The sequence below is a fragment of the Aphidius gifuensis genome, linkage group LG4 (genome assembly GCF_014905175.1).
Source record: "Aphidius gifuensis isolate YNYX2018 linkage group LG4, ASM1490517v1, whole genome shotgun sequence".
NCBI classification, from domain to species: Eukaryota; Metazoa; Arthropoda; class Insecta; order Hymenoptera; family Braconidae; genus Aphidius; species Aphidius gifuensis.
This window is the reverse complement of record NC_057791.1, coordinates 3,244,731-3,256,056: the sequence shown is the minus strand read 5'-3', so window position 1 is coordinate 3,256,056 and position 11,326 is coordinate 3,244,731. Positions and strand designations below refer to the sequence as shown.

General features: G+C 25.1%; 3 protein-coding genes across 9 annotated transcripts in view; 1 reads left to right on the top strand and 2 right to left on the bottom strand.

Moving 5' to 3' along the window:
• LOC122854542 (probable serine/threonine-protein kinase DDB_G0276181) overlaps nucleotides 1-11,257 on the bottom strand; it is a 108,871-nt gene extending 97,614 nt beyond the window's left edge. For 2 of the 3 annotated variants that reach the window (XM_044155307.1, XM_044155304.1), the window contains exons 1-4: nucleotides 11,176-11,257; nucleotides 9,560-9,686; nucleotides 8,959-9,077; nucleotides 8,026-8,178 (exon numbers count right to left, since the gene is read on the bottom strand). The gene's annotated coding sequence lies outside the window, so the exon portion shown is untranslated. The remainder of the gene's footprint in view (nucleotides 1-8,025; nucleotides 8,179-8,958; nucleotides 9,078-9,559; nucleotides 9,687-11,175) is intronic. The other variant, XM_044155305.1, reaches the window with a different exon arrangement.
• LOC122854545 (inactive hydroxysteroid dehydrogenase-like protein 1) lies at nucleotides 175-5,930 on the bottom strand. 2 transcript variants are annotated; one of them, XM_044155314.1, is made up of 5 exons: nucleotides 5,811-5,930; nucleotides 1,372-1,536; nucleotides 975-1,211; nucleotides 555-898; nucleotides 175-459 (listed from the first exon to the last, which is right to left on the bottom strand). In XM_044155314.1, exons 2-5 carry the CDS (start codon nucleotides 1,529-1,531, stop codon nucleotides 250-252), a joined length of 951 nt encoding a protein of 316 aa, XP_044011249.1. In that variant the 5' UTR covers nucleotides 1,532-1,536; nucleotides 5,811-5,930; the 3' UTR covers nucleotides 175-249. The 2 variants fall into 2 exon arrangements, with proteins under 2 accessions (XP_044011249.1, XP_044011248.1); XM_044155313.1 differs by lacking the exon at nucleotides 5,811-5,930 and adding an exon at nucleotides 1,623-1,669.
• Nucleotides 1,668-6,816, top strand: LOC122854543 (carbohydrate sulfotransferase 11-like). 4 transcript variants are annotated; one of them, XM_044155311.1, is made up of 5 exons: nucleotides 1,668-2,260; nucleotides 5,365-5,722; nucleotides 5,796-6,083; nucleotides 6,218-6,450; nucleotides 6,523-6,816. In XM_044155311.1, the coding sequence occupies exons 2-5, from the start codon at nucleotides 5,423-5,425 to the stop codon at nucleotides 6,686-6,688; spliced, it is 987 nt and encodes a 328-aa protein (XP_044011246.1). In that variant the 5' UTR covers nucleotides 1,668-2,260; nucleotides 5,365-5,422; the 3' UTR covers nucleotides 6,689-6,816. The 4 variants fall into 4 exon arrangements, with proteins under 4 accessions (XP_044011246.1, XP_044011247.1, XP_044011244.1 ...); XM_044155312.1 differs by lacking the exon at nucleotides 1,668-2,260 and adding an exon at nucleotides 3,615-3,799; XM_044155309.1 differs by lacking the exon at nucleotides 1,668-2,260 and adding an exon at nucleotides 3,615-4,163.
• Nucleotides 11,258-11,326: the final 69 nt, after the last annotated feature.

Genomic DNA, 11,326 nt, shown 5'->3' with positions numbered 1-11,326 from the left:
ATTTTATGTCGAAAAAAAATGTTTCTTTTCAATGTATCACAATTAAAAAAAATGTATTGTTGAAAATTAGCCAACTAAATGTAATTCAATGAGCTTGATATATATTATTGTTTTTTTTTTTTTTAAACTCAAAAATGATTATTTAAAAAAATATCAATGAATAAAAAAAAAAAATGAAAAAGACGTATAGTTTATTAATGTACACATATTCAAAAGAACAAAAAAAAAACTTTACAAAAAATTTATAAATTAATTTAATTTTTGTTGTTTAATGTAATCATTTCTAAATGTTTGATTCATAAATTGTCCAATTTTTGTACGTATCCATACAGGTGGTATGAGTGTAAAAAAATTTTGTATTCCATGAGCCCAGTAGCCAGTACTTGTATCAATTTTTCCGAGTGTTTCAACAGCATTTCTTGCATAAGTCATTGCATCTGGCACAAATACACTTGATACCTGTATGGCATTTACAAGAAAATTACAAAATTATATTCAACTATTTAATCATACAAATTGTTGAATCAATACTATAAAAAAAAAACAACACAAACCTGTAATCTATTACTGAATGCATTCATTTTTGTATTAACAAATAATGGTGTAAGATGTTGAACTGTTATACCAAAATTTTCATATTCAGCTCTTAATGCTTCAGAAAAACTTCCAATATAAACTTTTGTTGCAGCATAAACAGTCATTAATGGTAATGGTTGTAATTCCGAGCCAGATGATACATTAACAATTGCACCTTTTCCACGTTTTTGCATGTCATTTATAACAAGTCGTGTCATAAATGTTACAGCACCAACATTTATATTTATTATATCCCATAATTCATCTTCTGGTACTTCTCCAACATACATTGGATATGTATATTGCTTACCAACATTATTCACTAGTTTACAAAAAAATAATTCAATATTAAAATATATATTATATTTTTGTAATTAAAAAAAAACTGAATTACATACCTAAAATTCCAACAGGTATACCAGCCAATTGTTTTTCAATATTTGTATATATATCCTTTCCTTTGCTAAAATCAGCAGCAATAATTTTTATTGTAATCTTTGAATTTATTATCAACAAATCATTTCTAGTTTTTTCTAATTTATCATTATTTCGACTTATTAGAACTAGATTAATACCACGTGTTGCTAATTCTTTTGCATAAGCTTTACCAATACCATCAGTAGAACCAGTCACCACTATGTAAGAAAAAAATATATTATGTTTACACTGTTGTATACACTAGATAAACTAAATTTGCATTTACACATTTTTTTTTTTTCTTTAAATATTCACATTAGGAATGAGAATTATTTTTTTATTTTTTACAATCTTGATGAAACAAAATTTTAAGTTTACCTGCCCATTCACCAAACTTTGATTTTAGATCAACTGGTGTTGCATTTATTATTGGTATTAATATTTCCCAAAGTGCTCTTGTTACTCGACTGACTGGATCAATAAGTGCCCAAATAAATAATACTCCAACAAGCAGGTAGATGCCAATTTCCAAAAACATTTTTTCTTATTGCCAAAAAAATATAAAATTAATAGTTTAATAATTATGTGATAGAAAAAAAAAAAAATAATATAAAATAATTATTATTTACTTTGATGATGATATGATCTTGATGATGATGATGATGATGATGATGATTTTCTTATTTTCTTTAAAATGCAGCTCACATTATTTTTCAATCCCACAAATGCACTTTTGTTATTTTTAAGCTATTATTATTATTGTTAATTAATTGAAGGGTGTTCGATCAAAGAGGAAAACTTATCAACTAGATTGACTGTAAGGTAACTGTTTGCAATGAACCCCTGAAGTTATAAACTTTCTCTGCTGCTGCATATAGTAACAAGTACAATTTAGCACACCATGATTGTAGCAACTTTCAAAATGAGAGTGAATAAAAAAAATGCACACACAAACTGACTTTAAAGTATGAGTACCATAACTGCAGATAAAAATTAACCATGAACTTTGATCTAACAATTTATCTTGTTTAAATGTGATTTGTATTTTTTTTTTAAATTTTATATAAAGATAAAAAATTTACACAAAATCACATATCAATTTATGATAAAACAGTCGAGTTGTATTATGATTGTACAAACGTTAATACTAAACTAAACTGCTGAGTTTTAATTTTGAATTTTATTATATGAAGACAAGAGAGGAAAAAGAAGAAGAAAAAAAAAGATATATACATATATATATATTGGACTTTTATTATTTGTTCAGGTAAGCAGATTTATTCACAATGACATGCGACCTATTGCGTAAATACTTCTGTAAAATCACCCCGGAGGATCTTAAATTATTCTGAAGCTATAAATTAACGTGGCAAAAAATAAAATAAAAAGTATACACATAAGTATGTATTTGTGTATTAAAAATATTTTATTCATTAAATTTAAGAAATTTTTTATAATCAAAAAAATTTTTTTAAATTTATTCAATCTCTTCACATTGAACGATGGTATTTTTAATTTATGCGGAATATATAATGAATAATATTAATATATTATATCATTATATTTATAAATTAGTAAAATATAATTAATTTTTTAATAGTTCTATCATAGAATTGATAAATTATATTACGGAAATTTAAATCAATGTAGCGAAAAAATTAATATTTATATATTTGAAAAATAAAAGTAAATAAATGTTCATTAGTTTTAAATTTTTTTAGATAATTTAAAAAATAAAATTATAAGCATTTTAATTTGTATACTCTGGTTAGAATATTAATTGATGAGTTTTTTTTTTTAAATAGCAACGTGTAAAAATAAAAAAATTAAAATGTAATTAAACAAAAATTTAATGAACGTATAAAATATTTGAATAAATTTTTATTTTTTTAATTTACGTTATGATGAAGCAAGTTTGGCAGAAGAAATAAAATTTTATATTGATGATTGTTGTGTAATTTGACTTGAAAGACATCAAAGTCTGCAAAATAAAATTGTATATTTGATGACGACACGACGTTTTTTTTTGCCACGTTTTTTTTAATTTAATTGTTTTAAATAAAATATTATGCTAATCATTATTTTCAAATTATTATCCCTACAAAAACCTGAGATATTCTAATTTTTTTGATTGGGAAAAATACAAAATAAATAATCATATTTTACGACATTGTTATCTGCATCAAACTGCAGTAAAGTGCATCAGGTGCTTTTTGTTTTAAACCAAAAAAAAAAAGTGTTAAAAAAGAATGACAAAAATATGAACTTTCACATTGAAATCCAAGTTGATCAGTGTCCATGAATAAAATAAACCGGTTGTTTACTTAAATTAAAAAATCAAATAATTACATCAATAAAACACGATACTTTTCAAGGTTTTAATATCATTTTTAATTTAAATTTTTTTTTAGAAATTCTCAAAGAAACATAAATAATTAAAAAGCAAAAGCAACAAGTTTTAAATGATAAACATTTGATAAATTTTCATCATCAATAAATATATTTTTTACGTTTTTTTTGTCTCCAATTATTTACAGTTTAGAAAAAAAAATAAAAGGAAGAAGTAGAGTAGGTTACTTTACTTTAAAATTAAGGAATATAAAAAAAAAAATGTAGATAAAAAACTACAGCGGAAGAGTAAGATAATAAAATCGAAATATAAAAAAACAATGATAAAGAAAAAAAAAAGATTGAGAGAGTAAGGGGAAGTAAAGAAAGGTCCTTGCCTTGTTTTATTTAAACGAATGTACACGCTTTCATTCGTTTTGTACTGGTCAACGTATATGTTCACCACCAGAAAGCATCGGTAAATTTAAAACCACAAGTATCCAACTAAAAAAAATTTTTTTAAGAAAAAAATAAAGTAAACGGATAAAACGGCAACAGGTCGCGTGTCGATCGTTGCAAATCCGTACATGGCGCAAGTTACCATCGTCTTACAAGATCAGCTCAACATACAACACTCACTTTAATTTTTCTCAATCAAATACTCTGATAATTGCAATTTTTTTTTTTACTTTAAATATACACATTAGTTTGTTAATTTTTGACTCAAGGTTTTGTGCAGTGAATGTATATTCTAAATATAAATTAAATGCGAATATGTAAAAAATATATAGCCAATAAAAAAGTGTGTTAAAAAAAATTATCAAGATTTTATCAAAGTGCAGGTAAAATAAATTTTTATTCGAGTATAGTGATCAATGGATTTTGATATATTTATATACTTGATCCATGTGTTTATAGAGTCATTGACTCACATGGTCAAACACTTGGCATAATAATTTATATTTAATTGATTTTAAAAAACAAAAAGAATTTAAAAATTTGTCCTTGTTCATAGAGTTAATTTTTGAACAATAAATATTTACTAAAACAAAATTTAATAAAAATAAATATTTATTAATTTTATATATGTGTTTGTAATACATGAATTTATAATACGATAGTGATGATGAAGTCGAATTAAAAGACTCAAGTGAGGTCAAAGTGCGCCGAGCATGAAATCATCAATAGATTATGTTTTTTTAATTTAAAATATTTTAATTAAACTGTGTGGATTATTTTGAATAAATTTAGCGGTTGTGTTTTTTTTTTATCGATGAATTCCGGTTTGGCGGTTAAACTTACAGTTAGACAGACCTTATTTGTTGACTTTTAAATATATATGTATATACTTTTGTATAACATTGCTTGACAGTTTGTTTTATTCTTATATTTTTTTTTTAATAATTTGTTTTGCGTGGGGCATTGTATAATTATCATTGAAACAATTTCTTGGAATAATTAAAATAAAACAAAATAAGAACAAAAATTAACTAAGAATGTTTAACATCTGTGATGAATCAACCAGATGTGCGAGAAGATTTAAAATTTATCTGAATATTTTCAAGTAATAAAAATATATACACTATATATTTAAATTTATTTTAAAAATAAAAATATATCCAAGTTGTGAATTAATTTATTGAGTGTTATATTTTTGATTAACTGTCATTTAAATTTTAAGTATAATTTTGCTATTATTTTATTTTTTGATTATTATCAAATAACATATATTAAATCCTGTTATTCATGTGCGCCTTGTACTAGAATGCTGCTGATTGACCTCATTGCAAATGATATTCCAAGTTGTTTTTGTATCAAAACGATAAAACGACAAAAAAAAAAAAAACAAATGTTTAATGTATAAATTATTTTATAACAAACTTCAATGTCAAACTTGTTTTTATATTTTAATATTTAGTTTATTAAATGCAAAATTCACTGTGACAAATAATGATAACAAGCAAAAAAAATATATATATATATATATTCACCTCACAATGCAAAGATAAAAAAAAATGTCAACTAATTTTTTTTGTTTTTCAGAAACTGGCTAATATTATAATAAAATAAATGGGCTATAAATGTGTCAAATGGATTTTTTATGATGAAAGGATGGAAGCAAGCAATGTGGTTGTTAATTATGTTAATTTGTAAATTATTATTTGTAAAAGCAAATAATTTAAATTTTGATGATTATACAAATAAACAATTACCATACTCAGTTAGTGGATCAAATGCATTAGCAAGATCAGCTCTTGTTGAACGACAAGAAAAATTACAATATAATTGTGAAGAAATAATTAAATTTGATATTAATCCAAAAAAAATATATGAACCAGATGATTTTAAAAATATTCTAGTTGATGATCAGCACGAATTACTCTACTGTTATGTACCCAAAGTAAGTTTAAATTAAAAATAATATAATATACCATGAAAATGATTATAAATAAATTAAAATTTATATTTATTAGGTTGCTTGTACTAACTGGAAGAGGGTACTGATGATTGCAACTGGTAAATGGAGTGATAATGATCCACTTGAAATACCAGCTGATTTAGCACACTCAGCAAGTTCGTTTCAACGTCTCAATAACTTTACAATGACTGAGATTGAAGAAAAACTATCAACTTATAACACACTAATTGTGGTGAGGCATCCATTCGAAAGATTATTATCAGCATATCGTAATAAACTTGAGACAAGAGATGAAAAGAGTTCAAGATATTTTCAAACTCGTTTTGGCAGAAAAATAGTCAAGGTACAAAATACAAAATTTGCATCAACAGGTTTTATTGAAATATTTCCAATGATAGTTTGGACTTGTTTATCTGAATTTTTAATGACAGTATTTTAATGACATGCATCTTTTTTTATTGTCTATTTTAATTACAGAAATATCGACAAAATGCAACACAAGAATCTTTAATGAAAGGTGATGATGTTAAATTTCCCGAATTTGTTGATTTTATAACTGATGATATTAATAATATGACTAATGAGCATTGGAGAACAATAAGTGATCTTTGTTTACCGTGTAAAGTTAATTATAATCTTATCAGTAAATACGAAACACTTGTTGAGGATGCAACAGAAGTTTTAGAAAGAATTGGTGCTTCATATATAACGTATGTATATATTAATTTATTTAGGGTTAATTTTATTGTTAAATATATTTATTTATTATTTACTTTTTTTAGATTTCCAACGAGACCACTTAATCGAGAACCAACTGGCCAAAAACTTGAGCAATATTATTCATCATTATCATTTAAACAATTGAGAAAATTAGCTGATATTTATTGGCTAGATTTTAGACTTTTTGATTATTCACTTGAAGAAGTATTAGGCTTTTCTCTTGCATGATATTCATGATAAATCTTATAGATCCAACACTGTGATTTTAACAACAATCTAGTTTTCTTTGCATAAAAAAAAGGTGCCAATATACGTAAATAGTTAAAGAACAAAAAAAATATATTAAATTAATTTTTCAAAGGTAAAGGTTAAGCGAGCAATGTAAAAAACTTAACAATTTATAGCTAATTAAAAGAATAAAAAAAATAATTTTAATATTAATTCATATGAATAAATAAAGTCAATATTATTAAGATAATAAATAGTATAAAATTTAAATTTATTTTTTTATTATTATCATTGATATATCCATTATTGTTCATGTTAAAAATCATTTGTTGTAATTGCAAAATTTACTGAATATTTATTAATTATGTTGTGCTAAATCATACTACGATAACGAGCAATTATTTGACGCCATTCTTTTGGATAATAATGTTCTATAAATTTCTTCAATTGACGAATGTTAATTACTTCTTTTCCAGTACACTGACTGCAGTTATCATTTAAATCATTTGGCAATAAACCTAGCGAGTGTAAATAAATTATATTATTGAAGAAAAAATAAATAAATATAACTTTTTTTTATCAATTTTTGTAATTATTATTTTTAATTTGATATTTGGTTAATTTAATATGACTTACGCTTCATTTCCCGCCCAAAATAATCACAATTTCCTTTTCTCAAAAAACATTTTATTTGTTTTTTTATGAAAATTTTGTCTTTTAATAAAATTAATATATCATGATCTTTAGTATTGGATGCAATTATCATAACAAAAAATATTGAAATAATCAATAAAATAATTAATAATAAAGTTTTCATTTTTAGAAAATATTATTTAAAAAACTCGGTTAATTTAGTAATAATAGATGGCTATATGTATTTTTTAAAATATTATTGTGAGTTGAATATTGCGACTGATCTGACCAAGTGATGCTGGTAAACTGTGTCGATCATCAATTTTCTAACGATATATACAACTTGCCCTAATAGTGTCATCTATTATTTTTATTAAAATAAATAAAATAATCAACGAGGGAATTTATTTATATTGCGATTATGAAATTCATTACTTGTTGGCATTTGATAAAATTTATAAAATTGTTGGCTAGATAATAAACTATTTAATATGTATTTATACACATGTCTTCCTATATACATTGATATGATAATGATAACAATAAATGTTAATGAAGCAATAGCATAATTATCACAACGTAACATATAAGTTTGAGTGAAAAAAAAGCAAGATGACCTAAAGAATATCCTCAAGACGTCCATGGAGTTCAAAAAACAAAACAATCAAGACAATATTAATGCAATACGTTGAATAAAATCCTACCTTTTTAGCGAATGTTCATCTTCCTACGATGATCACCAACTGCTTCAACGCTCTGCAGTTCATGATAACTCTATCAGCATAACAAGTTCAACAATCAGACTTGGTCAACTGTTCCACCAGTTTTCAAATGGTCCATCACCACTTTTACATTATCTGTATAAAAGAACAAAAAGAATATCTATTAACTTGTGTGGTTTATAAATTTAACTATTTTATGATTTGAAAAATGACACATCTAGATGTCAACTGTTGGATCTACTGATGATAATGTAGCTCATTCAGTCACAATATTTTTTCTACTGTTTCCTACCATGTTTCGCTAATGCCAACGTTCAATAGAACGAAAACATAAATACTATGATTTATAACAACAACTTTGCAACTTTGTGTTGTAATTGAATAGTAATTAATATTAACAAACAAACTATTAATTAAGAATTTTTAATCAACTGTATAATTAAACACAAAACTATAAGATGGAATAATCCAAAGAGAAGCAAATGGTACATTAGAGTAGGCATAAAAATCAACAACAACAAACACGATCAAGGACTTGACCACAATAATAACATGAGCAATCTACAGGTTAAAAGTTTAAGAAGAATCCTTGACAATATACTTCAAGAACTCATTGGCAAGCATCAACAGTATCATTGATTTGTTTACCATTAGCAATGTTTGAATTAATGAATTTAATTTGTTACAGATTTTGTTATTGAATGTAAACAATGGCATTGCTTATATTCTGCCAATAACGTGGTTACAACCACCAAATAAAAAAATAATTGCAAGACCTGGGTCTTGTAAAAGGCATGGTGATATTGTTTGTTACAACACGTAATCGTTGACTTGTGTTTTAGGGTTCGATTAAAAGAAAAAAAAACGCATAAAAAATGAAATATATATTGGTGATAATAATTATGAGAATCTTACCTCAAATCAGCTATCACCAATTGTAACAGTAAAGGCCACCAATATGTACAGATTCATCACCATGTACTATCCAGTCATTTTAGGCATTCACAAGTTACTTTCGTTCTCACACAAATCATCTGTACAAATTATTAACACATAACAAATATTAATTATTTTGTTTTTTTTTTTCAGATCAACCAGTATTATTTTAACAAATCCAATAAATTAAACCAAATCACCATGATAAGAATGAATTAAAAAAAAAAAAGATTGTCATCAGTTGTATAAATAAAATCAACTATTATTAATTATAATAATTCAATTAGTAAGTTGATTTTATTTTTTAAATTGTATTGTCGAATATATATTGTCAGGTGTTTCGGTTACTGTCGAATGTTACAGTGATAAATCCAACGCAAGTTACCAACGACTAAACAACGAATGAGTGACTTGTTCACGTTTCAGTTGGGAAAACAGGATTTTGATGGCATTGTGGGTATTTCAAGATATTTATTTTCAAAAAGACACTACCAGTGTCTTACGTTGAAAATATTTTTGTCATAAAAAAAACAACATAGAAAATAAAAAAATATACTAGTGACAATGATTAAAATTTTACCTTGGATCAGCTACCACAAGCTGTATCAGTAAAACCACCAAGGCTCCAATATGTTCCAACTTATCATCAGGTATACTCCAGTCATTTCAAATATTTACAAACATTTTTTTATACTTTCAAAAATACACTAAAAGAACATCAAAACATAAAACAATATTAGTTATTTTGTATTTCATCAATTAAACATATATTTTTTATATTAGATCAAATATTAATTATCATTTAAAAAAAAAAAACGAATTAAAAAACAATTTATCGAGTCATGGTAAGAATAAAAAAAAAAATATTCAATGCCTAGACGATGGAATCAAACCAGCTGAATCATTTGATTTTGATGGTACCAGCTTCATTTAAAATTGGAAAACAATTATACAACATATTCACGATTCATTCAACAAAATTGGGTGTTGTTCTAGACGAGATGATGATTCAGAGGCATTTAACGAGTACGGAGCCAATGTCACAGATCCTGAAAAAAAATTGTTGCAAGCTGGGGTGCATATGTTGATAATAGTGTTGTTGCATATGGTTGATATATCTCAAGATGAAACCTGGTGATCTGTTGCACCAAGTTATATTTAACGCATTAAAAAAGTCGCAGAGGGTATATACTGAACTATCAATTAGCATTTATTTTTCAATAAAAATTCAGTCGCATTGGTTCATTTATTTTTTTTTCAGGGTGTTATGCTGATGAATCCAGTTAGTTTTCCAGATAATTTTTTTATTATCAACTGAGTACGACGCCGACGAATAAAATAATAAATATGTAATGAAAAATCATAAATAGAGAATGATAAAAATGAAGGGTTCAATTATTAATATTTTTAACAATTTGGAGTAGGTGTTGATTGTCAAATAAATACAAAAAAAAAAAAAGAAAAAGAAAAAAAAGAGCTTGTTGTTACCGACGCAGACACTAATTTTATAGAAAAAAAAAATTAAAAAACTAAAAATTAATGTGCATAAATATTTATCGGAACATCAATTGTTATACTCAGGTAAACAATAATTAATATTTTTGCAAAAAAAAAAAAAAAAAAATTATAAAGCTATTATAGGGACGCCGATAAAACAAAATGGCCGCCATTGTCGTGCCATGAATTAACAATTTACAAATATATTGATTAAAACGCAATTATTATCAAGCGACCGTAAATTATTATTTTAATTTGTTTAGAAAAAAAAAATGAACGAAATTTAATAATATTTATCGACGATAGACCTAGACAAAAGCGATTAATTTTATTCAGACGCCGGCAATGAAAAATGAAAAAAAAAAAAAAAAAAACCCACTTTAATAAAATATATAATTATTGTCACAACAATCGAAAAAAAAATAAAATGATTTGAGTTTATAATAAAATAAAAAAATAAGAAAAAGAATAAGTAAATTATGCCACACAAAATAATTAATAAAAAATAAATTTCCCAGGCATCAATGGCGCGGCGTCCTTTGTAGAGGACCATTTTCGGCATTTTTTTTCAACTCAAAAATATAATATAAATAAACAATCATGTGATGAAATTATATTAAATTATTATTAATTACACTGTGGAAATTTATTTTTTAATAATTTTAGTAATGATAATGAGAAAAGAATAATGAAACAAACCACAAAAAGCACAAGAGTCGGGACAAGCGAAAATGGCGTTCAACTGCTCCCGGCGTCACACAAACTTGTGCCTTGTTCATTTTAGTAACCCAAAGTGAACGCAAGTGGAGTGGAGCGCTGTCGTCGCTATTTTGTGATTGGCTATCATTTT